General features: G+C 46.7%; 1 protein-coding gene across 6 annotated transcripts in view; it reads left to right on the top strand.

The window, feature by feature from the left end:
• TMEM160 (transmembrane protein 160) overlaps nt 1-27,615 on the top strand; it is a 51,660-nt gene that overhangs the window by 1,225 nt on the left and 22,820 nt on the right. The window contains exons 1-3 of one of the 6 annotated variants that reach the window (XM_033955515.1): nt 5,466-5,544; nt 9,258-9,348; nt 18,400-18,652. In XM_033955515.1, coding sequence (XP_033811406.1) covers nt 18,427-18,652 — 226 coding nt within the window. In that variant the 5' untranslated portion in view covers nt 5,466-5,544; nt 9,258-9,348; nt 18,400-18,426. Of the gene's footprint in view, nt 1-4,509; nt 4,552-5,465; nt 5,545-9,257; nt 9,404-18,399; nt 18,653-27,615 lie in introns of those variants that run through there. The other 5 variants (XM_033955514.1, XM_033955517.1, XM_033955519.1 and 2 more) reach the window with 5 other exon arrangements.

Raw genomic sequence — 27,615 nt, 5'->3', positions numbered from 1 at the left:
TTATCATATTAACTAATACAATTAACACATTAATTGTCTGTGTAATAAAAAAAAATGTTTAATCATACCAGGACTGGTGCTATTCAGGAAGTAGGGGAAGCCTTGCAGGCTTTTGCACACCCTTCCTGGGTGTCCAGCATTGCATTTTATGCTGTTCTTCTGGTCCCACCCCTCATTCCTCTTGTTTCTCCCCCTTCGTCTGTTTTCTAAACTTGTTTATGTCTCAAGTAGCATCTGCAATGCAAACGGGCTTTCTCCACCAACCCCGAGAACTTTTCTACAGCTGCATCCTGCCTTCTCTGATGCAACTTCCTGTTTCCACAAGGGTGGGATGTAGCTGCAGGAAGACTCTTGGGGTTGGAGGAAAGTGATGATGCACACCTATAATAGATGTTCTCCTTGGACAGCAGGATACAACAACCACACAATTCCCTTGTTGAAGGTTCTCAGCTCTGTGACAAGGGTTGATTGGCGCTGTTAGCTGTAACATCACCCACCCAAAGTTCAAAGTGCGCTGTGAAGCCAGTGCAGGGTGATGCTGTTTACAGCGGCTGCTATGCAGAAGGGACAGTGTAAAATTTACCTGATCTGTTCAGATACCAAGGACAAGGAAAAAAAAACACTTGCAGCATTTGTTTAGCATTTTTATGAAAAGGAACTCAAACCCAAACTTGCCTGAAATAAGGAATGTATCTAAGGTTCTAATAGGCCATCCTCAAAATTATAGGTTCATAGCCTATCTCCTTCATATCCTGAGTAAACAGCACAACAAAACATTTTCCTGGAAGTACAGTGCAACATGTATTGGCAAGGGTGTTATGGATGGAATTGGGGACTGTGTAAAGTCATTAGTTAGGCTCACAGTTATGAGCAGAGAAGAAACTGCTTCAATTGCACAGAGTGCAAAGGACTTCTGTGAACTGGCTGCTTGTCTCAGGCCTAGCACAACTGTAATTTTTATCAACGACAAGGATATCCCACTGATAATTTGTTTTTAGAAAATTCATCACCCCTTCCAGATATCAAGAAGTTGCATGTCCTCATGGCACTTCCAAATGGTGACTTGCAGCTTTTCTACACTGCAATAAATGTTTTATATCCAGCAGATGAAGCGAGCATTGTCCAGAGTTCTAGTGAGGCTAAATAGTTTAAAATATTTTATAAACCACCCTCCAAAATAGCTTAGAGTGGTGGTCAATTCTTTAAAAATAAAAACAAAAACCCCCACAACACAAACTAAGAAATGCCATTAAAAACAGTAAAGAATAACAATCACTCCGGAAGATCACCCAAACCAACAACCATACCTCATTATCAAAAATCATCTCATATATGGTGGGGGGGGGGTACTTTTTCTTCTCAAATACAGAAGCTAGAGACTAAAATTCTCAGTAGCTAATACCTGAATAACTCGGACAAAGCAGACCTTGGAGTATCCAGCCCTGATGATCACTTACACATCTCATCTTTTTTTTTTTTTTTTTTTTTTAATGAAAGATTTCAGTTTCATTAAGTGGAATTGTCTCTTTGCAATTCAATTCCTTTCAGAGCCTGAAGTATAAAAAGAGTACTATGAAGTATGCAAAGGTCACGAAGCAAAGCACCAGCATACAGAGAAGCCAACTCAGTTTCATCTTTAAAATACAAGTAGTATTATAGTTGGTGCCAACATGCTTGCACTTACTCCATCATTATTCTCCTCTTTAAAACAACAAAAACATTTAAATTGCATTTTTCGCTCAACAAAGATGGTAATACAACATTTTGGGCTCCTTATATCAAGCCGTGCATTAAACCACCGGCCGTGCTAGCCGCTACCGCCTCCTCTTGAGCAGGTGGTAGTTTTTGGCCAGCGCAGGGGTTAGCGCGTGATGAAAAGTTGCGCGCGTTAACCCCGCTAGCGCGGCTTGATAAAAGGAGCCCTTTGACAGTGTTATGGAAACTAAATGGATGGCCACCTCACTGATCTCACTATGGAACAATGACGTCTTTAAAATTTAAAGCAATACCTTGAATTGGTCTATTTGGCAAAAACATGAGATCTGCACTTTACAAGATCTTCTTATCAATAACAGCTGGGTGAATTTTGAGGAAATTTGTAATAAATGTAGTTTACCAGACAAACAATATAGCAGATGGCTGCAACTAAAACATTGTGCCACTACACCATTTTCATATATGCAAAAATTAAAGTCTACACCTGATCTTCTTCAAAGTATTACTATTACTCCTCTCAAAGGCGTTGCCTCTAAATGGTATGGATTATTGCGTCAAGCGTTACCTGTGTCCATATCAATGCTGATGAGTCCTTGGCAATCCGACTTAGATATATCCACAGATGATGAACTATGGCAAGAAGTGTGGGCCAGAATATTTAAGTCAATTCAATTGGCCTCAGTCCTTCAATCAATATACTTTTTACATCGGGCTCACTGGACTCTGCAGAAGCTTGCTAAATTTTCACATAAAGTCTCTATGTTGGTCATGTGAGAAATCGCGTTATACTAGGAGAGGGCTTGGAACACCATTTCCTCCATATTAAAGATCCAAGAACCGCTAAATCTTAAAATTGTTTTAGGACAATAGGGTCTTGCACAACCCTTCAGAGCTTGCTTAATATCCTACTTTTTTGGCTATCAAAAATATTTTACTTTGCTGGAAGAATCTATCTAAGGTAGAATTCATGGTATGGTGGAATACAGTATGTATTACTACCAAATTTGAAAGTGTAATTGCAGAAAAACATCATTCCACTAGCTCATTCCTTAAAATCTGGAGCCCTGTTCAATCTTAGTGTGCTTTGGACCGTTGACAAATAGTGTTTCAGAATATATTGCATAAAGATTATATTGATCACCTCCTCTTAATTAATATGTGTTGCCCGTTGGAAGTTCTCTTACATACTAGTATGCTTGCATGTATACCATCTGCTGATAATATGTGTGCTGGTCTCGCCAAATTCATTTTCCATATACATTTTTTATATATAATATTCATGATTTGTATAGTTGGTTTGTTTCATGTTTCATTTAATATTTGAGAAACCAAAAAATACTGTGGAGTGACGATGTTCCTGAAATGGACTTTATTGAAAATATCAAAGTTCAAAGGTACAATAAAATAATCCACATAAAAACCTAAAGGATCTAGTCCGCTGAAAGCATATGATCAAACACGGTCCGCGTTTCAACTAAAAAGTCTTCTTCAGGGGTCCCTGGGAGACCTATGGTAGTAGATACGTGGCAAAAGCACCAGTTTCGCATTTGAGTTACACCCCTGATTCATCACCTCCAAACTAATGCCAGCTTCACCAGCCATTTCAGGTTTCTGCAGCCAAAGCACCTATATTTGCTTGGCTGGTTTCTGAGGGTTCTTTAGCCTAGTTCCTTTTGTCAGCCTTTCTCCCTTTAATGGCTGCGAGAGTTGGGCATCTGCAATTGCCTTCTGCTTCAGAGGAATGGAGCATTTGGGTTTCAGCTGCCTGCTGTGGAGGAGGCGCTCTACTGGAATGAGGCTCTCTGGTTCCAAGCTGCATGTGGCCCCTTTGCAGCTTGGAGATCTGGGGTAGGTTGAGATGGGAAGTCAGCATGAAGCCCAACACAGCCACAGAAACATGCTAGAAGCCCGATTCTGGGAAGGTGGAAACCCAAACCAGCAGTTGGGTAGGCTCAGAAGTTCTGCCTAACAACCAATCAAATAAAAATTTTAAAAAAGCCTTCGGGAAGATTCATGAAAGGAACTGAATCCCCTGATGGCACCACGTGCTCCTGCGATCTGAGGTAGGAAGAAGAGGATGAGCCTGATTGCTGAGTTCAGTGTGCTGCATGCTGATTGGTCAGCATACAGCCTTCAAGGGGATTTACTAAAGACATTGAATCCCCTGATGGCAAAACACTCAGGAGGATGAGCTAAGCAGGAGCTGAAATCGAGCCCTCAGCTTCAGCCTTAGTGGATTCACTGAAAGCCCTGACTGCACACCACTGATTGATCTGATCTTTTATTCCATTGATATGACTAGCATCTAGTAGAAGAAGACTAAGGTTTCTTATCGGTGGCTAAGGTTTTCAATGTTGTACTGTTCTCTTTAATTTTTGACAGAAAGGATTTGAACTCTGGCTTCCCTGATTCTTAGTCCACTACTCTTAATTACTAGGCTTCCCTCTATTAGGTTGTATGTGATATAGAAGCAGGCTGAATTTCGATTTTGAATTTGGCACTGAAACTGGCCCAAAATTTGGGTTCAGGTTACAGCAGAAAATCTCCTCTCCCCTCATCCCTTCCAACTATCTACAGACCCTCCCTGAGCCTTTCTGAAGAAGGCTTGGTGATTTAGTGGCCCCCTCAAGGGCAGGAATGAACCCCACTTGTTCTTGCTTGGCTCAGTGAAAATGGCTGCTGAGACATCTCACAGCAGCTTCATGAGACTACTGCGGGAGGTCCTGGCAGCTATTTTGAGATTGGAACTAGCATAGGAAGGAGTAAGTCTGTTTGAGCTGGCTGTGTACAGGAATGAGTGGATATGATTTTGCACCCACTACCTCCAACAACGAGGTAGGCCTGAGGGGAGGGGGCTTGGGAGAGGGTCTTTTTTGGTCACATGGGTGGGGAAATAAGGTGGCTAGGGGCAGTTTTGGTTTCTGCCAAAACAAAGTGATCAGTTTTAGTCACAGATTCAGTTTTGACCCAAATCTAGTGTGATAGAGAGCAAGAGGCTGAAATGTATGGAGTTGGAGAGTGTGATAGAGACTGGAGTATCTGAAAGCAAAGGCCATAGGATGCTAGGCTGTATATAGAGAGGGCATAACCAACATAAATAAAGGGGCATTTCCTTTCAAGTCATGAATGAGGCCCCACATCCCCTTCCTTCATATTACATGTGGGTTATAGAATAGTGCCAGTAATGGATGTAACTTAATTGCTAAACTAGGGCTAATTGTCACTAGCTACCAATAATTGGCTATAATTGCAGTTAATTTGTATTGGCACTAATTTGCAAGTACATGAGTAACTGCACATAATTGTAATTCTGTAACCTTAGCGTGTAATTGCAAGGGGGTTTGAATGAGAGAGGGACATAGGCAGGTCAGAGGCATGTTCAGTACTTAAGCGCTAAAGTTATAGGCACCTAACTTTGGGCAGCCTGTACAGAATTATCCCTTTAGAGTATTGTGTTCAGGTTTGGAGTAGACTTGCAAATGGACAGAAATTTCCCCTATCCCCAGTAGAATCTAGCCCATCTGTATCTGCTGAAATCTATGCCATCCCTACCGTACGCATAAGAGTTAATGTTTTTTACTTGCTCACAGCCCTCTGTTTCCTCCCCAACCCAATAGCCTTCCGTGTTTTTTTGGATGAGTGTTCTAAGCCTCGGTCTAGTGTTGCAGCTGCCAATCTGGCATTTCAAGCCTCATTCTGGTGCTCCAGTTGCGTTTCTCAATGCATTTGAGCCTCATTCTGCAGTCACCAGAAATTCTGACTTACACTCCTGCACAGCGTGGATTTGATTTAAATTCTGGCTTTCTACAGAAAGACTCATTCTTGCTGGTATAATCTTCATATTTACAACCAGATGAAGGTTTTATAGTTTAGATTTTAAAAAATTGATTTTGTTATACTATTAGAAATACATAGTTCACTTTGCAATAATTATCTCCAGTTGATCATTCATATTTGGATAACTTTTTCTGCTGTATTTTATTAAAAGGAGGGAAATAATCATTACCTTAATAACAATTTTAATACCAAAGCTATAACATTATATTGTATTTGTTTAAACATCCATTTTAACTGATGTGGTAAAGCAAAATATCTTAAAAAAAAAAAATTTAAGATTATCTGCCAGGTCCACATACAAAAAAAATCAAAATACTGTATTCTGTAGCTTCATCTTTATCTTCTTATTTGTTCATAATCTGGAAAATAAAACCAAAACGTCCTGCTTTATCAGTTCCCGAAATGAACGAGTCCAAAAGAAGAGAATACACTTCCCCCTCCCTATTCACAGTTTCGACGATTCGCAATTTTTTTCCCCAGCCCTTCCCCCCGAGAATCGCTCGTTGGTATCCCGCATCGAAAAAAACAGTCCCGGGACTTGGATTGGGGCGAAGAGAGAATAGATCGGAGGAGGGGGGCGATTGGAGGAGGCGGCGAGCAGCCGCCCCAGGAGCACGGACCTTACCTGGTGGTCTAGCGGTGACGCGAGGCAGGAACGATCTTACTACACTCCTGCCCCATGCAGAGCCATGCTGTGAGTTCCTGTGGTCTCACAAGACTACGATGGGAGTTCCTGTTGTAGTCTCATGAGACCAAGGGAACTCATAGTGAAGCTCTGCACGGGGCAGGAGTGTAGGAAGATCGCTCCTGCCCCTCGTCACCGCTAGACCATCAGGTAAGGTCCAGGGGTGGGTCAGAGCCGGCCCAAAAGTTATTTGCAAATTTTCCCTATTCGCGGTCCGGCTCTGCCCCTAACCCCCACAAATAGGGAGGGAGAAGTGTTTTATTCTATGCCAGCAGAAGAAGCTACCGCTGTTAAAAGTGAAATCATTAGCAACAATTTCAAAATCCAAGTGCTTAATAAGTGGCATCTACTAGTTCACTGGTGTGACTTTCTTTAAAACATCATTGTCAAACATATTTCTTGAATGGTTCCCCTTTAGCTCTGACGTTTATTGTAGTTGGCATTACAGATGGATGATTCCTGGATACCTATGTTATAACTAACTCCTCTTCTTCAGCACTTAAGGTTTGACCCTGGTACCGAATATTAAACAATATTTACAAGAAAATGAGCTGGAGACCATGCTTGTCCCATTCATTTTTTAATGCTTGTAATTTAATTTTGTCATTGTGCATTTATGTTTTTAAGTACTCAATAGAGAATGACAGATGAGGACAGAGCTTGTAGGAATGGGAAAGGATCAGAACTCATGGGGACAGGACAAGAATGGAGATAAGATCCAATGGAGATGGGGACAAATTTGTCCTCGTGTCATTCTATCTCACTCAGTTCCTTCAAGTTTATTAGGATTTTTTATATACCGCCTATCAAGGTTATCTAAGCGGTTTTACAATCAGGTACTCAAGCATTTTCCCTCTCTGTCCCGGTGGGCTCACAATCTATCTAACGTACCTGGGGCTATGGAGGACTGAGTGGCTTGCCTAGGGTCACAAGGAGCAGCGTGGGGTTTGAACCCACAACCCCAGGGTGCTGAGGCTGTAAATCCAACCACTGCACCACACACTCCTTCCAAATTTTAACAGCATCAGCAATAAAACTGCTGTTTTTCTGTATTTTGTTTTAAGCTTCAGAAGTGGGTTTTAGGATTCTCAACATATCTTCAACATTTCTCTTAAGCCCAGTGTTAAAGATTTTGGCCATACCAGTGCCATGTATTTTCTCTTAATTTTGTTCACAAGCTCTCATCGGAATAGGTCCGTTCTTGATATACTGCTCAAAACAGTCTACTACAGAGTTCCATCTAACATCTTGTGGAAGCGTTAGCTTAGTTCCACCCATTCCTGTTGGAGCTGCTGCTGCTGCAAAATGATTGTTACAGAAGTATTTAGCAATTTCAATAACATCAGTGTCTCAGAAATAAAAACTAAAGTATTTGGCTAGTAGGTGCAGCAAATTTGCACTGCAACCATGTGCTATTAGTTTGATATTCTTTTCTAGATTTCTTCTCATTTTGGATACATTTGCAGCATTGACTTTGACAAAGATGTGTGCTAGGCCACTGTTCTTAAATTGCCGGTCTGTAGGAAATTTCTGCCGGTCCGCGCAGGGCTGGCAAGATTAAGGTGACCTTAGGTCCTGTTTTCAGACCTCCTGTCCCGTTGTCCCCACACACAGCTTCAGGACAGGCGATCATTTCCTGTCCCCTGCTCTTACCGCCCTGCTGCAGCTGCTAAAGCCGACAGGAAGTCTTCTTTCCAACGTCAATTCTGACGTCGGAGAGGACGTTCTGGGTCAGCCAATCGCTGCCTGCCCAGAATTGACAACGGAAAGAAGACTTCCTGTCAGCTTTAGAAGCAGCAGCAGGGCGGTAAGAGCAGGGGAAAGGAAGGAGGGAGGCTTTTTTTTTTTTTGCCCGACAGGGAGAGAAGGAGGTAGGCAGTAAAGCAGGCTGGCTTTGGCCAGGGAGGGAGGGAGAGAGGTAGTAAACAGGCAGGCAGGCTGGCTTCGGGGGTGGGGGTGGGACAAAGTGTGGAAGGCAGTGAGAGGGACATAGGAAGGAGGCACTGGGGGCACTAAAGAGATAGGAAGGGGGCACTAAGGACATGGGAAGGAGGCACTGGGGGCACTAAGGACATGGGAAGAAGGCACTGGGGGCACTAAAGATATGGGAAGGGGCACTAAGGTCTTGGGAAGGAAGCACTGGGGGCACTAAAGACAGGAAGGGGCACTAAGGACATGGGAAGGAGGCAATGGGGGCACTAAGGACTTAGGAAGGAAAGAGGGAGGGAATAGAAAGGGACAATTCTTGGGCCTGAATGCAGAAAGAAAGAAAGGATACACAGACAGAAGGAAATGTAACCAGAGACTCATGAAATCACCAGACAGCAAAGGTAGGAAAAATGATTTTATTTTCAATTTAGTGATCAAAACGTGTCAGTATTGAGAATTTATATCTGCTGTCTATATTTTGCACTATATTTGTCTATTTTTCTATAGTTACTAAGGTGACCGAGCTCGCAGAAATGGGGTTTTTAAATTTTAGTACTAGTAGTTTGCCGGTCCACAAAATAATTCTTTTATTTCTGCCGGTCCACGGGTGTAAAAAGGTTGAAAAACACTGTGCTAGACATTTGAATTTTTGTTCACATTTTATTATAGCCTTTGCTACTACTTCCTATAAGTATTCTGCTGTATGTTCATTTCCTGAGGTATCCATTGTTTCTGTAAAAAAGACATTCCCTTCTTCTGTTGTTATATAAGCACATACAACAGGATCATTACTCCACCCATCAAAACTTAGGTTAACAATTTTACCCTCTAGATCTGTTGCACATTGCTCAATTTCTCTGTGATGCACTTTATCCAGCAATTTCTATACAACATCTGCTCTGCTGGGTAGACTGTATCAATGACTGAATCGTATTAATGAAGTGTGGGTTTTCAAACAGATAGAAAGAATAGTTTATCACATAAACAAATTGGGCATTTTTTCATCAATTACCTTCCATTTCTAATCTGATTTTTATTACAAGTTTATCTATAGTTGTTCCTGGATGGTCAGATTTTGTCTTTCTTTTAGGTGATATACTGTGACGTATTTGATGTGACTGAAACACTGTCCTGGACAGATAACTCTAAAACTGTAGAACCGAAGGAAGGCAATCTTGAAGGTGAATAGTTTCCAGAATCCTTTAGGTTGATGATAGATTCCCCTAACCAAAAAAAGTCAGTACTGTTATTTTATTATTGATACAATTTTTGCCCATTTAGTATTACTCATTGTATTCACTGCCACTCATTACTGCCCAAAAAGGAATATTTGCTTGTTTTGACTCTATTTCTTCATAACATTGTATCAAAATGACTGTAACATGCACTAATAATAAATATATTTTTGCTCAAATATGACAATTCTTCAAGGCAGTCTTTAGGAAACATGATGAAATCAAAACATTTACCAATTTGAAAATCTTGCCTCTTCAAGCATGTTCCTTTTTTCATCTTCATTAAAGCACTTCTCATTATGATGTTTCATTCGGGCCACCAGGCCTTGCGTTCCTTTGTTGCAGTGTTTGCATTTTGCATACATTCCTGCCTCAACCATGGGTAGAGGAACTTCATAAAAATAGTCCCAAACTGGTTCTCTTTTACAGCCTACTGCTATTGAAAGTTTTCTCCTGCTCAAGGTTGTAAGAGCAAGAAATCCTTGGAACATACACTAGCATTTCAGGCTGCTTTCTATGACAGGGAATTTAGGCCACTGTTGCGTAGTGCTTGCTCTTACAAGCACTTTAGAACTCAATTGAAAACTCATCTTTTTTCAAAATATTTAGCGAACTAATTTAAATCATCCTTAGGTTATGTTATTTTTAATCTTTTGTTCACCACATTGAACTTACAGTTATGCGGTTTAAAAGTACAATGTTATGTTGTATGTTCTCCTCCAAGGAGGGAATAATATGATTAATCAGGCTATACACACAAAGATCCCAAGACATGTGGAGTATTCTGCTCAAAAGGTTTCACTAAAGAGCAAAGAATACAGTGGGAATGGACAATGAGCACTCCGCAAGAGCCAGCAGTATGAAGAAAATTCTTATTTATTTCAATCTGGGATGTACAGTAACATTGACCGAAAAAGTTTCACTTTCATTTTTGCTGCTTGCCCCTCCTTCCTCGCAGCTCCTTGTGCAGGTATATAAATTTAGCACTTAAGAGTTAAGTGGTTGATTCTGTGTATATCGATTTGCAAAGTAACAATGAGACAGGTCTTTTGGTCAACAATATATTTTTAAACATTTTTTGCTGTGATAAAGCAGCATGTTATCTCTGCTGACCCAAATTCACAGTTTTGAGAAATGCAAAACCAAGCATCTTTGATACTATCTTCTAGATCACTGTTCTTCAACCACCGCTCCGTGGATTGGTGCCAGTCCGCAGGAAATTTCTGCCGGTCCGTACAGGGCCGGCGAGATTGATTAACTTCAATTTTCTGCCGGTCCGCACAGGGCCGGAAAGATCAATTAGATATTTCCAGCTGGTCTGCGCTGGGCCAGATCATGGGGAGCCTCCGACAGTGGCTTTCTCCCCTCTCTGCAGCTCTCCTTACTTACCAGTGCAGCGATTCACGAAGGCAGCCTTGGGGCTTTTGCTGAGTCACGACCATCTCTGATGATGCAACTTCCTATTTCCTCAGATTAAGCGCGACCCAACAAAGGACCCGAGGCTGCCTTCCTGAAACGCTGCATTGGCAAATAAGGAGAGCTGCTGGGAGGGGAGAAAACCACTGTTGGAGGCTGGGATAGCTGCTACAGGACCTGGAGAAGGAGAGATGCTGCTGGGAGGGGAGGAGAGAAAGAAGTCTGGGAAGCTTCTGGACAAGGGAAAAAAAAGGGACAGCTACTACTGGACCTGGAGGGAAGAAGAAGGAGAAATGCTGCTGGGAGGGGAGGAAGGGAAGAGAGTTACTACTGGACAGGAGGAGGAGGGAAGGGAGAAGGAAAAAAGGAAGGAAACAGCTGGCAGGGAGATTAGAGGAGGGGAAAGGGAGAGGCAGGCATGAGAAAGTAGAGAGATTGATGATGGGAAGGGGTCAGCAGAGAAATAAGCAGAGAGGGACGATGATGCTAGATCTGGTGTAGGAGAGATAAAAATGAAGAGAGCAGTGAAACTGGAATGAATCATGTAAAAAGGAGAGAGGGGGCACAGGCTGGATGGAAAGGGGAGAGGGGCATAGAAAGAAGACAGATACCATATGGAAGGGGCAGACAGTGGATGGAAGGGGCAGATGCTGGAAGGAAGAGAGTGAAAAGAAGATGAAAGCAGAAACCAGAGACAACAAAAGGTAGAAAAAATAATTTTATTTCTATTTTGTGATTAGAATATATCAGATTTGAAATATATATCCTGCTAGAGCTGTTGTTAGACATAACTGGGGACTGCAAAGCCCAGGCAGTGCTTCTTTAGCTTCCAGCTGGCTTAGGGCGCTCTCTGACCAGGGGGCAGTTGCCCTAGTTGCACTCCCCTAACACTATTTCTGTCATGTGTGACTGCAGTATTCTGTTAGCATGATATTTCTGTGTAGTATGACTTATTCAGTCATCTACGGAGCCCCAGCGCGGACAGCTTTTCAAGCAAACTTGATTGAAGTTTCAAGTTTGCACACTGCACCATGCATGTGCTAGCCTTCTTGCCCACTAGAGGGCGCATCCCCACCTCGTGGTCCTCAGTTCTATTTCATCCGCGGAGCCAGAAGCCCTGTGGATAATTGTGTGCTCTAATTGCCTTCTGTCGCCGCGGCTGTGTACGTTTTTTCGACGCGGTCGCTGCGTGTAATTTTTCTTTCTTTCTTTGTTTTTCCTTTTTTCAAAAAAAAAAAAAAATTCCTTTTTCCGTTGCTCCGGGGGCTCCCGGTAGCCACGGCCCGGGAACCTCGTTCGTTCCCGGCCACGTTGTAGGCCCATGTCCCGGCCTGTTACGGGGTTTAAAAAGTGCGGTCGTTGTGACCGACTCCTTTCAATAACAGACCCTCATCGGTGCTGTTTACGGTGCTTGGGGCCCCAGCACCCGACAGATGCGTGTGACAAGTGTGCCACCTTCCAGAAGCGGGCACTCACACGCCGTAAGGCCCGCATGGCGGAACTTTTCTCCGTCGAGTCCCCGCCCGGGAAGGCCTCGAGTTCGGCTTCGGCCCCGGCCTTGACCTCGGCCTCGACCTCGACCTCGGCTTCGGGACCCTCGGCTTCGCCTCGTCCCTCGATGCCATTGAAGCAGGTTGCCTCATCCAAGGCCTCGGGTAAGTCTCCACTTCCCTCCTCAGCTCCAGGATCGTCAAAAAAGCCATCCTCGGGCTCTTCGACGGCGGGAGGGTCCACCTCCGCTCAGCCCAAGATGCCCAAGTCGATCGCCCCGAGGGAATACTCGAGACCGAGGTCGCCCTCTGAGGAGCGTCGGCAGGTATTGCCCCAGGGGATGTCGATCCCGGTGTTCCAGGACTTGCTCCGGGCGTTGATCGCCTCGGAGCTGACCAGGGCCATTGAGCACCTGCAGCAGGCTTCGGCCTCGACTGCTTCGGCCACCGCGCAGTTGGCGACCTCGGCCTCGGGTACCGGGGCTTCGGCTCCCGAGGCGCCCACGGCCTCGACCTCGGCATTGCCCTCGGACCCGGCTTCGAAGGGACAGCCGGAGCGTAGCGTGCGCCCACGCGACAAGGTGCGCCGGGTGCGGCGGCTCTCGTCTTCGTCCTCGGAGTCCTCGCGAGGTTCATCGCCTTCGGGCAAGCCTCGGGCGAGGCGCCGCCCGAGGAAGGCCAAGCGGTCTCGGGCCTCGCCTCGGCGGCGCGGTCGCTCGCCGCCGGCCGGGGGCGATACCTTGCGGGTACGGGACCTACGGGTGGATAATCCCAGCTTGTTTAGGTCTCCTGTTAGGGAGAGTTCCCGAGCGTCCTCGCCGGGGCCGAAGGGACGGGCTTCGATGCCCCGGACCCCGGGGGGCTCCCCCAAGGGTTCCTTTAGACAGACTCGGTCTCCGACCCCGTCGAGGTCACAGGACTGTGCCTCCTTGGGATCGGGATCGGGTAGGGAGCCGAGGTACTCTCACGAGGCCTCTTCCTTCGGCTCGGCGGGGAAGTCTCGGTCACCCTCTCCTCCTGCTAGACCTTCATCCTTTACGAGGTTTGTGCAGGATATGGCGGTGGCTTTGGGTGTGGACTTGTTAGAGGGATCCAATTACACCAAGGAGTTTTTGGAGGAGCAGGATCTTCCTGCTCCCCCTCGGGAATCCCCTCGCCTCCCGATCAACAAGGTCCTCCATCAGACCTTCCTTAGGAATCTGGAGGCTCCTTTGACGGTCGCAGTGGTGCCCTCCAAAATGGAGTCAAAATATCGCACCATTCCCCTCAAGGGGTTCGAGAAGGGGCAACTCTCTCACAATTCGCTCCTGGTAGAGTCGGCACTTAAGAGAACGCAGCCTTCCAGGGTGTCGGCAGCGGTCCCGCCTGGTAGGGAGGGCCGGACCCTGGACAAATTCGGCCGTCGCCTCTATGCGAACTCTCTCATGGCAACGAGGGTGCTGAATTACGCCTATTCGTACTCTTCATTCTTACGTACGATGGTGAAGGACCTCCCCTCTTTTCGCGAGGTGATACCGGAGTCCCATAGAGACAGGTTCGCCACCTTCAGCTCTAATCTTTCCCAGCTGCGCCTCTACTTGTTCCACGCAGTATACGACGCGTTTGAACTTGCCTCGAGGGTATCTGCCTGTGCGGTGGCCATGCGCCGGCTGGCGTGGCTTCGTACCCTCGAGATGGATTCAAATTTGCAAGAGCGCTTGGCGAACTTGCCTTGCGTCGGGGCGGAACTGTTTGACGACTCCTTGGAAGCGGCGACCAAGCGGCTTTCCGAACAGGAACGCTCCCTGTCCTCTTTGGTGCGCCCGAAGCCTAAGGCCCCTCCGCAGCGTCCCTTCCGGCAGCCCCCGAGGAGGTATCCTCAGAAGTCTACGCCGGCCTTCTCAAGACCACCACCACGGCGACCTCCCCAACAGGGTAGGGGTGGCCCCTCCAAGCCCGCCACGCAGGGAGTGGCCAAGCCCGCGCCGTCCTTTTGACGGGGTGTGCGGTTGGGGGCGGGCCCCCTCCGCGGTTTCGCCAGACTCCATTCCCATCGGGGGTCGCCTCAGCGCATTTTCCGGGGCGTGGTCTGGGATCACATCCGACGCTTGGGTGCTCCGGACCATCTCAGAGGGCTATTCGCTCAACTTCTCCGTGCAGCCTCCAGACATGCCACCAAGAGCTTGGCCGCAGTCGCGGAGCCAGTTGTCCCTTCTCCTGATCGAGGCGAGAGCCTTGTTGAGCCTCCGCGCCGTAGAGCTGGTGCTGCTAGATCAGAGGGGGCGGGGGTTTTACTCCCGTTACTTTTTGGTCCCGAAAAAGACAGGGGACTTGCGCCCCATTTTGGACCTGCGGAGGCTCAACAAGTGCCTGGTCCGGGAGAAGTTCCGTATGTTATCGCTTCCAGTTTTATATCCACTCTTGGAAGCAGGGGATTGGATGTGCTCCCTAGACTTGAAGGAAGCATACACCCATGTTCCGGTGCATCCCGCTTTCCGCAAGTTCTTGCGGTTCCAAGTGGGAGATTTGCACCTGCAGTATCGGGTTCTTCCCTTTGGTCTGGCGTCGTCCCCTCGGGTGTTCACCAAATGTATGGTGGTGGTTGCGGCGGCCCTGCGCTCTCGGGGGCTGCAGGTCTTTCCCTACCTGGACGATTGGCTGATCAAGGCCCCGTCCAGGGAGGGGGTTATCTTAGCGACCCAACAGACTATCAGTTTACTGCAAGGCCTGGGGTTCGAAGTGAACTTTCCCAAGTCTCAGTTGTGCCCGGCGCAGTCTCTCCAGTTTATTGGGGCCGTGCTGGACACGGTTCGCCTCCGCGCTTTCCTCCCCCCTCTTCGGCGGGAGGCCCTGCTTCGGTGGAGTCGCCACTGTCGGAAGTAATCGGTGGTGCCAGCTCAGCACATGATGATTCTGCTGGGTCACATGGCGTCGACGGTTCACGTCACGCCCTTCGCCCGCTTGCACCTGAGGCTCGCTCAGTGGACTCTGGCCTCTCAGTGGCGGCAGGATCGCGATCCAGTCTCTTCCCCGATATCAGTGACTCCTTCTTTGAGTCGATCGCTCCGTTGGTGGACCAACTCTTCCAATCTTTCCGGGGGTTTGCTGTTTCTCGTTCCACCGTACAGCAAGGTCCTGACCACGGATTCCTCAGAGTACGCGTGGGGGGCTCATCTGGACGGTCTGCGGACGCAGGGTCTGTGGTCGGCCGAGGACCGTCGGTGCCACATCAATGTGCTGGAGCTTCGCGCCATTTTTCTGGCTGCGCGAGCTTTTGTCCACCTGCTGCACGATCAGGTGGTGCTCGTGCGGACCGACAACCAGGTGGCGATGTACTATGTCAACAAACAAGGGGGTACGGGCTCTTGGCCTCTGTGCCAGGAGTCTCTTCGTCTTTGGGAATGGGCGGTCTCCCAGAACATATTCCTGCGTGCAGTTTACATTCAGGGAGAGCAGAACCGGCTGGCAGACAAACTCAGTCGGCTTCTCCAGCCGCACGAGTGGTCTCTGAATGCCCGGGTCCTGCGCGAGGTCTTCGACCGCTGGGGGACTCCTCAGGTGGATCTGTTTGCCTCCCCGGAGACTCACAAACTGCCCCTCTATTGTTCTCGGATGTACTCCCGGGACCGTCTCGAGGCAGATGCCTTCCTTCTCGACTGGGAGGGGAAATTCCTTTATGCGTTCCCTCCTTTTCCGCTGATTTTGAGAACGTTGGTTCATCTCAGATCGACCGGAGCATCTATGATCCTCATTGCGCCTCGTTGGCCCAGACAGCACTGGTTCTCCCTGCTTCTTCAGCTCAGTGTCAGGGAACCTCTACTTCTGCCGGTCTTTCCCTCTCTGCTGTCTCAGAGTCGGGGTTCGCTGTTACATCCCAATCTTCAGTCTTTACATCTGACTGCTTGGTTCCTCTCCCCCTGACTTCGATCCCGGTGTCTCAGGCCGTGAGGGAGATTTTGGAGGCCTCGCGCAAGGTCTCGACTCGGCGCTGTTATGCCCAAAAGTGGACCAGATTTACGTCCTGGTGTTCTTTGAATCATCTGGAACCAAGTTCGGTTCCTGTGTCTTCGGTTCTGGACTATTTATTGCATCTGTCTGAGTCAGGCCTGAAGACTACTTCCATTCGGGTGCATCTCAGTGCCATTGCCGCGTTCCATCGGCGCCTCGAGGGTCGTTCTCTCTCTCTTCATCCTCTGGTTACTCGTTTCATGAAGGGTTTAGTGAATGTCCATCCTCCTCTGAAACCTCCTCCGGTGGTTTGGGATCTTAATGTAGTCTTGGCTCAGCTGATGAAGCCGCCTTTTGAGCCTATCGACAAGTCTCATCTTAAGTTTCTCACTTGGAAAGTGGTCTTTTTGATTGCGCTCACGTCCGCTCGTCGGATTAGTGAACTGCAGTCCTTGGTGGCGGATCCTCCTTTCACGGTGTTTCATCATGATAAGGTGATTCTTCGCACCCATCCTAAATTTTTGCCTAAGGTTGTGTCTGATTTCCACCTCAATCAGTCCATTGTCCTTCCAGTATTTTTTCCGAAGCCCCACTCTCATCCTGGTGAGGCGGCGCTTCATACGCTTGACTGTAAGAGGGCGTTGGCTTTTTATCTCCAACGTTCCAAGTCTTATCGGAAGGTTCCTCAATTGTTTTTGTCCTTTGACCCTAATCGTTTAGGACACCCGGTTTCAAAGCGCACCTTGTCAAACTGGTTAGCTGCTTGTATTTCCTTTTGCTACGCTCAGGCTGATCTCCCGCTTTCGGGTCGAGTCACGGGGCATAAGGTCCGAGCGATGGCAGCTTCGGTTGCTTTCCTCCGATCCACGCCTATGGAGGATATTTGTAAAGCTGCCACTTGGTCTTCGGTTCATACGTTCACCTCCCATTACTGTCTGGACACTTTGTCCAGAAGCGACGGCCGGTTTGGCCAGTCGGTGTTACGTAATCTGTTTTCCTAAATTGCCATCCTCCCTCCTGCCCATTTTTGGTTGGCTTGGAGGTCACCCACATGTGAGAATATCATGCCTGCTTGTCCTGGGATAAAGCACAGTTACTTACCGTAACAGGTGTTATCCAGGGACAGCAGGCATATATTCTCACAACCCGCCCTCCTCCCCGGGGATGGCTTTTATCTTGCTTGATATGGAACTGAGGACCACGAGGTGGGGATGCGCCCTCTAGTGGGCAAGAAGGCTAGCACATGCGTGGTGCAGTGTGCAAACTTGAAACTTCAATCAAGTTTGCTTGAAAAGCTGTCCGCGCTGGGGCTCCGTAGATGACGTCACCCACATGTGAGAATATATGCCTGCTGTCCCTGGATAACACCTGTTATGGTAAGTAACTGTGCTTTTTCTCCTTTCAATAGGAAAAGCAGAAAAGTTGTCTAAATATGAATGATTAACCTGTTAAACTGGAGATAGTTCACCTCACAATAATTTCATAATTATTTATCTATGTATTTCTAATAGTATAGCCAAATCAGTAAGTTTTTCATTGTAACTATAAAACTAATCTGAAAAGTTATTTTAACTTTCATCTTTTTATAAATATTAAGATTGTACCATCAAGAATGAGTCCTTTATGTAGAAAAGCATGATTTAAATAGTCTTTCTGACTAGTGATTTAAATCAATTCCACCCTGCATAGCAACTTTAAAATATCATATTTTATGAAGAGAAAATTACATTTGATAAATGTAAAAACAAATACTCCCCCCTTTTACTAAACCATAATAGCGGTTTTTAGTGCAGGGAGCCACACTGAATGCTGCACGCCGCTCCCGACACTCATAGGAACTCTATGAGCATTGGGAGCAGTGCAGAACATTCAGCACAGCTCCCTGCGCTAAAAACCGCTATTGTGGTTTAGTAAAGGTGAGGGAACTTTTTTTTAGAATAGCAACTGGAACAGGAAGGCAAATGTAGCGCCACGTGGAGCTATGGCCACTTTACCCTAGCCAGAACTCTACCATCCACAATGAGACAGAATATTGATTAAAGGACACCCCCATTTTTTAAATATCCACACAGTTCTAGACTTGCTTAGCTATTCTCCAGCTTGTTGACGGCACACTTTGCAAAGTATAATTTTGAGATTCTCATGTAATAATTTTGTATTTCAGATTTGAAAATCTACACCTGGTTGAGCAATGGTGTTGGGTAACTGGTGGAGGGCAGCCCTGAGACACACAAGTGGAGCTGACTTGTACTTTCGGTGGAGGCGAGGTTATTTACATGTAGGTAGCGGATTCTGGCGGGGCTCCTCTCATGGCCCAGTTGGACCCAGGGGCAGCAACCGGCCCAGCAGCGCCAGTAGCCCCATCACAGAGCTGGACAAAGCTGATGCCTGGCTGTTACGGAAAGCGCATGAAACCGGTGAGACCCACAACATGAGTTTCCTTCTTCCTTATGATTAGCATACTGGATTTAGAGTTTAGGCAGGGCTTGTGATGTTTTTGATTGGGATGTGTTATTACCGTTCATTTGATCATCAAAATAGTTGCAGATTTTTCCACTATTTTGTCCACAACCCTTTTATATAGCTTTAGCAAGATCCTCAGCGGCACCACTTAGAGCTCAATTTATCTCATTGCTCTAAGCTTTACATGTCAGATCGTCATCGGATCTAAATTTTCTCCAACTTAATCTTATTAATGCATTTAATTTTAACTTTTGCTTATGCTTATATTTGCTATTTTAAAATACTTTTAAGCATATACTTAGCTTAAATCATGTGGTCTCCGGCTAGGGATTTCAATGCCGACATGTTTCGCTTTCTCAGCTTTCTCAAGGCTGATCACGTTGGAAAACTGGTCCTCGACGTGGCAGCTGGGCTTCAACGCTAAGAAATGTAAGGTCATGCATCTTGGTACCAGAAATCCATGCAGAACTTATACCTTGAATGGAGAAACACTGGCTAAGACTTCAGAAGAACGGGACTTAGGAGTAATCATCAGTGCAGACATGAAGGCTGCCAAACAAGTTGAGAAGGCCTCATCTAAGGCAAGGCAAATGATGGGATGTATCAAAAGAAGTTTCATTAGCCACAATCCTGAAGTCATAATGCCACTTTACAGAACCATGGTGAGACCTCACCTGGAATACTGTGTGCAATTCTGGAGGCCACATTACCGTAAAGATGTGCTTCGGGCTGAGTCGGTCCAGCGGATGGCCACTAGGATGGTCTCCGGACTCAAGGGTCTCTCATACGAAGAAAGACTGGGCAAGTTGCAGCTCTACACTCTAGAGGAGCGTAGGGAAAGGGGTGACATGATTGAGACGTTTAAGTACATCACAGGTCGTGCTGAAGTGGAAAACGACTTATTCTTTCCCAAGGGACCCTCAGTCACAAGGGGGCACCCGCTCAAACTCAGAGGAGGGAAATTTAATGGTGACACCAGGAAGTATTTTTTCACAGAAAGGGTGGTAGATCACTGGAACAGACTTCCAGTGCAGGAGGTCGAGACCACCAACGTGCTCGACTTTAAGAATAAATGGGACATCCACATGGGATCCCTACGAGAGTTAAGGAACTAGGTGATCAGCATTCAGACTTAATGGGGTGGGTCAGTAGGGTGGGCAGACTTGATGGGCTGTGGCCCTTTTCTGCCGTCATGTTTCTATGTTTCTAACCCCTATAAAAAACACAAAAGCTTTATTCATTACTTATTCGTTTTCTGACATTGCTATCAAAGTGTTAATTTCAACTCAGCAACAATGTACCTTTTTTTACACTTACCTAACTACTATACCGCCAGTAACTGCGACCACTATGTCCTCAGATATGGCGGCGTACATACCCTTTGAAATAATCGATATATAAAATTAGTCCATATTACATGATTATTACCGTTCATGGCATTCTGGCACTAGTCCAATCACAATGTACTGAGGGGCAACTCTATAACTTGGCGCCAAGATGTAGGTGCCTTGGTGAGAAGCACTTGGCACCAATTATATAACCACACTAAGGCATGCCTAAGTTGATATAGAAATTAGAGAATGACACTGTGGCGGTTTAACCGCGGCCACCGCATTTTAGCCGCGGGTCACCCGCCGAAACGGGGAAAGAAAACTAGCAGTCGCTGCGGCGACGGGGACAAGGCCATTCACCGCCCGTGGGGCGGTGAATGGTCTTGTCCCCGCAGTGAGGCATGAAGGATCGCGCGGTCCCCGCAGCACACACCCGCCTGCCCAATCGATCCTAGTGTTTGCCAGCTCTCTCCCTTCTCCTCATCTTAGTTTGTAGGTTTTCTTTTTCGGCGACCCGCACGCTATCAGAGAGCCGCGCACCCGCTGCTGCTCAGTTTCGATCTTCTGCTCTGACGCAACCGGAAACAGGAAGTTGCAGCAGAGCAGAAGATTGAACACTGAGCAGCCGCGCGTGCGCAGCTCTTTGGGAAAGCGTGCAGGTCACCGAAAAAGAAAACCTACAAACTAAGGTGAGGAGAAGGGAGAGAGCTGGCTAAACACTAGGATCGATTGGGCAGGCGGGTGGTGGCTGCGGGGACCGTGCGATTGCTCGTGTTCCCGGCTCAAACTGGAAGGCAGGAGTGAAAGGGAAAAGGATTCTGGGCCAAGGAGATGAAGACGGAAAGAAAAACCCACAGCAGGAAAGAAAGGGAAGGACAGGCAGGTGAGCCAGATGCTAGAAGCAAGGGGGGGGGGGAGGGGAAGAAAGAGGGGAAAAAGCTAGATGGGTTGAAAAGAAGAGACACACTGGTATGGAAGAGGAAGATAGGGGAAATCTGGACACAGGAAGGTAACAGAAAGAGGGAAAATTATGTGCATGGGGCATAGGGACAGTGACATAAAGGGGACATGCCATGGGGATGGTATATGGACACAGGGGGGGGGGGGGGGCAATGACAGATACATAGGGGAGATATTAGAAATGGAGAAAATAGGAGCACAGAAGCGAGATGGTTTGTGGGGATGGGACAGGGACCGAGCTTGCAGGCTCCAGTGGCTTGCACAAATTACATTGTAACGTGCCATGAAAATAAGAAGGAGAAAGGTAGATAGATAGGCCACGCGAGAGGAGCTGAAGGGTAGTAGAAAGGAACAGATGGTAAAGGAGGGAGGGAAGGGTGGTGGTGGAAAGGAATAGGACAGACATTGAAGGAGAGTGGAGAGGAACAGACCCCGAAGGGAAATGTGGAAGACAGAGTGGGAAGAAGACAGATGCCAGACTATGGGGGAGCGGAGGGAAGAAGATGGGTGCTAGACCAATTGGAGGGGGGGGTGAAGGGAGAGGCACAGTAACAGCAAGTGGAAGACGCAGAGAGAAGACACACAGTGGATGGAAGGAATTGAATGAGAAGATGTGGAAAGCAGAAACCAGACAACAAAGGTAGAAAAAAAAATTATATTTATTTATTTTTTGCTTTAGGATAAAATAGTATATTAGTTGTGTTGATAAAAATTTATAAACAAAGCCCTGCCAGCTGAACATCTCTTTCTCTAGTTCAGCAGCAGGAACTTTGATTTATAAGAAAGGAATAAGCTAAATATTACAGTACTAAGGCTTATATGGATGCAGCGGGGACGGTGACGGAGCGGTGAATGGGATGGCAGTGGCGGTGACAGGGCGGTGAAAGGGATGGCGGTGACGGGGCGGTGAAGGGAACGGCGGTGACGGGGCGGTGCAGAGGATGGTGGGCCGTTGACGGGGACAGATTTTTTCCCTGTGTCATTCTCTAATAGAAATCTATCGCAAAGCTGCGTTTTCATGCTTACTTGTGTCAGGCATAAGTTGGCATGCCTAAGTTTGCCATGCAATGTGTGCAACTGATGGTATTGAATAAGTGGTGCATGTTGCTTAGTTGTGCATACCTATTGCCTACCCATGTATACCCCCTCACAGTTATACGCTAAGTAGCTTTGGTGCATATGTTATAGAACAGCACCTAGCAGTTATGCACATACCTGACAATTAGTGGCACCTTTGATGTGCTTACGTGCCATAGCACACATATGCACTTGGCACCACATGCCTCTTATTGGTTGAAATCCCTTTGTATTGCAGCCAAGACATTCTGGATTTATGCTTTAAAGCACAGTTCTTCAACCGCCGGTCCGCGGACCGGTGCCGGTCCGCAAAAAAATCTTGCCGGTCCGCGAAGGATTCGGTCCCCGCCGCAACGAAAGGCCGGCGTCAGCTGACTTGCAACTTCCTGTTGCAGTCGCGGTGCCGGGACTCCTGCCTTCGCCGGGACTCCTGCCTTCCACCGCGTTTGCCTCCTGCCTTGTCTCCGCACCTCCAGACCAGCAGCGGCAGCTCTGTATATTTTTAACTTCGACACAGAGCTGCCCCTAATCAATAGTTTAGCGCGGTTTCATGAGGCAGCTTCGGGGCCTTTGCTAGGCCGGCCCACATCGCATCATCGAAGCGGGCCGGCCTAGCAAAGGCCCCGAAGCTGCCTCATGAAACCGCGCTAAACTATTGATTAGGGGCAGCTCTGTGCCGAAGTTAAAAATATACAGAGCTGCCGCTGCTGGTCTGGATTCTTGGGTCACTGAAGGAGGGCAAAGAGCAGCTGTCCTGAAGGTTTCCCTTCCTCTCGCCTTTGCAGGTCCCTTTTTTCCACCTTTTTTTTTTTTTCTTCTTCTTCAAACGGCAACGGGCCCCAGCATCGACATCAATCAAGTAAGTTCCACTGTTCCTTGCAAGCGGTTCTGCTCGGCCAAAGCTTCCCCTCTGACATGAGCCACCTCAGGGGAAAGAAAGTGACCCGCAAAGGTGAGGGGAAGGGAGCAGATAATGGAAGTTGGAGGGGGGGGGGGAGAGAGAAGGAGCAGATGATGGAATGGAGGAGATGAGAGAGAGAAGGGGACAGATGATGGAAGTGAGAAGAAGGGAGAGAGAGCAGAAGGCAGATGGATGTCAGTTGAGAGGGGAGAGCAGATGCTGAATGGAAGTGGGGAAAGAACACATACTGGATGGAAGGAGATAAATAAAGGGGGAAGAAAATAGTAAGATAATGGAGGGGTGAGGGAAAGGGGTGACAAGCTGTGGGTAGACACAGTGAAAAGAGGGAAACAGGACTAAATAGTAAGAAATAATTTAATTTAGATGGAGGCAGAAAATAGAGAAGGAAGACCAGAGAAGAAAAGGGAAGAGAGAGCAGAGAACAATATCAGATCTGAGTGGAGGAAATGAGAAGAGAGATGCTAAAAACCACAGGGGGGAGGGAAGGACAGAGATGCCAGACCATGAGGGGAACAGAAGGAAGATGATGGATGCCAGACCAAATTGGGGGGGGGGAGCAGGAGGATAGATGGAAGGGGCAGATGCTGGACTGAAGAGACAGAGAAGGTTATCATGCCGCTGTACCGGGCCATGGTACGCCCTCATCTGGAGTACTGTGTCCAGCACTGGTCACCGTACATGAAGAAGGACACGGTACTACTCGAAAGGGTACAGAGAAGAGCGACTAAGACGGTTAAGGGGTTGGAGGAGCTGCCGTACAGCGAAAGATTAGAGAAACTGGGCCTCTTCTCCCTCGAACAGAGGAGATTAAGACGGGACATGATCGAAACATTCAAGATACTGAAGGGAATAGACTTAGTAGATAAAAACACTATTCACCCTCTCCAAGGTAGGGAGAACGAGAGGGCACTCTCTAAAGTTGAAAGGGGGTAGATTCTGTACAAACGTAAGGAAGTTCTTCTTCACCCAGAGAGTGGTAGAAAGCTGGAACGCTCTTCCAGAGGCTGTTATAGGGGAAAACACCCTCCAAGGATTCAAGACAAAGTTAGATAAGTTCCTGCTGAACAAGAACATGCGCTGGTAGGGCTAGTCTCAGTTAGGGTGCTGGTCTTAGACCAGAGGGCCGCCGCGTGAGCAGACTGCTGGGCATGATGGACCACTGGTCTGACCCAGCAGTGGCAATTCTTATGTTCTTATGTTCTTAGGGCAGACGCAGGATGGAAGAGAGTGAAAAGGCAATGAAAGCAGAAACCAGAGACGACAAAAGGTAGAAAAAATAATTTTATTTCTATCTTGTGATTCAAATATATCAGATTTGAAATATGTATCTTGCTAGACATAACTGGGGAGTGCAAAGCCCAGGCACTACTACTTCTTTAGCTTCCAGCTGGCTTAGGGCTCTCTCTGACCAGTTGCCCTAGTTCTACTCCCTAAAACCATTCCTGTCATGTGTGACTGTGGTATTCTGTTACATGATATTTGTGTAGCATTCTGTAATAATTTAGCTTATTCAGTTTTCTTGATAGTAGAGGGGATATATGTGAAGGGGAGGGGAGACAAGGTTTTTGTTGATCTTTGTCCTGTATTATTTGTATTTATAAAATGACAATTGTATAGAATATTGTTTCTTTTTATACTTTAATAAAATATGTTCAATATAAAATCATAACTATTTGAGGCTTGTGCAGATGGGATCAGATGGTTTGTGGGACCAAGCTCGCGGGGATGGGGCGGCGATGGTTTTTAAAAAAATTTTAGTCTTAGTAGTTTGCCGGTCCACAAAATAATTATTTTATTTCTGCCGGTCCACAGGTGTAAAAAGGTTGAAGAACACTGCTTTAAAGCATAAGAACATAAGAAATGCCTCCACTGGGTCAGACCAGAGGTCCATCGTGCCCAGCAGTCTGCCCACGCGGTGGCCCAACAGGTTCAGGACCTGTGCAGTAGCCCTCTATCTATACCCCTCTATCCCTTTTTCCAGTAGGAAATTGTCCAATCCTTTCTTGAACCCCAGTACCGTGCTCTGCCCTATTACGCCCTCTGGAAGCGCATTCCAGATGTCCACAACACGCTGGGTAAAGAAAAACTTCCTAGCATTCGTTTTGAATCTGTCCCCTTTCAGCTTTTCCAAATGCCCTCTTGTTCTTCTATGTTCTGAAAGTTTGAAGAATCTGTCCCTCTCTACTTTCTCTATGCCCTTCATGATCTTGTAGGTTTCTATCATGTCCCCTCTAAGTCTCCGCTTTTCCAGGGAGAAGAGCCCCAGCCTCTCCAATCTTTCAGTGTATGAAAGGTTTTCCATGCCCTTATCTTTCGTTCTGGTTGTAATACCCTTCTTGATAATACCCAACATTCTCTTTGGCTGCTGAGGCTGCTGCGCATTGTGCCGTTGACTTCATTGTTGTGTCCACCAGTACGCCCAAGTCTCTTTCAAGGCTACTTCCCTCTAATACTAATCCCCCCATTTGGTAGCTGAACATCCGGTTCTTTTTCCCTGTATGCATGACCTTGCATTTCCCTACATTGAAGTTCATCTGCCATTTATTCGCCCACTCCTCCAGTTTGTTTAGGTCCCTTTGTAGTTCCTCACACTCTTCGGCAGTTCTAACCCTGCTACAGAGTTTAGTGTCATCCGCAAATTTTATAACTTCACACTTCGTCCCCGTTTCCAGGTCATTAATAAATACATTGAATAGCAGCGATCCGAGTACCGACCCCTGCGGAACTCCGCTCATGACTCTCATCCAGCCTGAGTAGTGACCTTTCACTCCAACCCTCTGCCTTCTGCCTGCCAACCAGTGTTTGACCCATCTGTGTACGTCCCCTTCCACCCCGTGATTCCACAGCTTCCTAAGTAGCCGCTTATAGGGTACCTTGTCAAAGGCCTTTTGGAAGTCGAGGTAAATGATGTCTATGGGTTCCCCTTGGTCCAACTGGCTGTTTTTTGGTTTTTATTTTTTAAATCTTTATTCATTTTTAAACTTATAATAAGTGTGATAACATATCCATACAAATAACCATAAATATATCACTTAATAATCAACAATGATACATATAATATTCTCTTATCTCCCCCCTCCCCACCCTTATCTATCATATAATCAATACTTATACAACATGTAACAATAAAAATACCCTCCCTCCCACCCCATAATTGAACTTGTAAATTTAAGGGAAACAAGATTTTTCTAATCATTACAATACTTTGTTAATGGCTCCCAAATATCTTGAAATTTCCTGAAACAACTGGCCAACTGGCTGTTTACCCCCTCAAAGAAGTGCAGTAAGTTTGTTTGGCATGATCTTCCCTTGCAGAAGCCATGTTGGCTCGCTTTCATCAGCCCATTTTTTTCGATGTGCTCACAGATGCTATCCTTTATCAGTGCTTCTACCATCTTGCGCGGAACCGATGTCAAACTTACCAGCCTGTAGTTTCCCGGGTCTCCTCTCGACCCCTTTTTAAAGATAGGTGCAATATTTGCTGTCTTCCAGTCCTCTGGGATCTCGCCAGTTTTCAAGGATAGGTTGCAAATTCGTTGGAGTATTCCCACTATCTTGTTTTTTAGTTCTTTTAGTACCCTAGGGTGTATTCCGTCAGGGCCTGGTGATTTGTTGCTTTTTAATCTATCTATCTGCTGGAGGACATCCTCATGGCTTACCTCTATTGTTGATTATTGAGAGCTGAACCAGGGGACAGGGAATGGGCGGGGAGCCTTCCACTTACCTGGTTCTCACAGAAAGAGCTGGACGCTGTGACGGCAGCTGCTGCTCTCCTAAAAGTCAGGCATGGTGCGAGTGGGCGGAGCGGACTCGGAGCTCAGCGCTGGTCCCCAACCCTGTCCTGGAAGAACACCAGCCAGTCAGGTTTTCAGGATAGCCCTAATGAATATGCATGAGAGAGATTTGCATATAATGGAGGTGGCAGGCATGCAAATCTGCTCCATGTATATTCATTAGGGCTATTCTGAAAACCTGCCTGGCTGGTGGTCCTCCAGGATAGGGTTAGGACCACTGCTTTAAAATACTTCTCCTTTGCCCACCCCCCTTTCCCCTTAAGGAAGATAAGGGTCAAAACACTTCTCCCTCCGTATTCGTGGTGATTGGTGGGATGAACAGACCCATGAATACAGAAAAAAACCGCGAATAAGTTTTTTGCGGTTTTCTAATAAAAACCCTCGGAAATATGATGAAACCGCAAATAACAAAAAAGATCACATTTGCGATTACCTATTGAAAATGGTCACCCAAGAAAATAAGCAGAAATACTCTAATTCTAGACAGCATACACCGGATTTTCATTTTCTTTGGAAAACAGAATCATGCATCTTATGACTATAGAGACGGGAAAAAAAAATTCCAATCTGCACTGCAAAAGCAATAAATAAGAGGTATGTTTTCAAACATTGCTGCTAGATCTGCATCAACAGCAGCAGCAACACATCTTCCTTGTGCACACTGGGAAGGAACCTCCACAGAACTGGGGTCAGACTTCCCCCATGTCCAGACATCCCCCAACAACCAACCGTGCCAAAAAGTCCAGGGCTCTGGAGCAGGACCAAGCGCGTGCAGAGCCCATCCACTCCTCCCCTTCCCAGCTTCATGCTTATGCACGCACCAAGCTCAGTCT

The sequence above is a fragment of the Geotrypetes seraphini genome, chromosome 8 (assembly GCF_902459505.1).
Source record: "Geotrypetes seraphini chromosome 8, aGeoSer1.1, whole genome shotgun sequence".
Classification (NCBI taxonomy): Eukaryota; Metazoa; Chordata; class Amphibia; order Gymnophiona; family Dermophiidae; genus Geotrypetes; species Geotrypetes seraphini.
The sequence above is the reverse complement of the archived record's forward strand: the minus strand, read 5'-3'. Positions and strand labels throughout refer to the sequence as shown.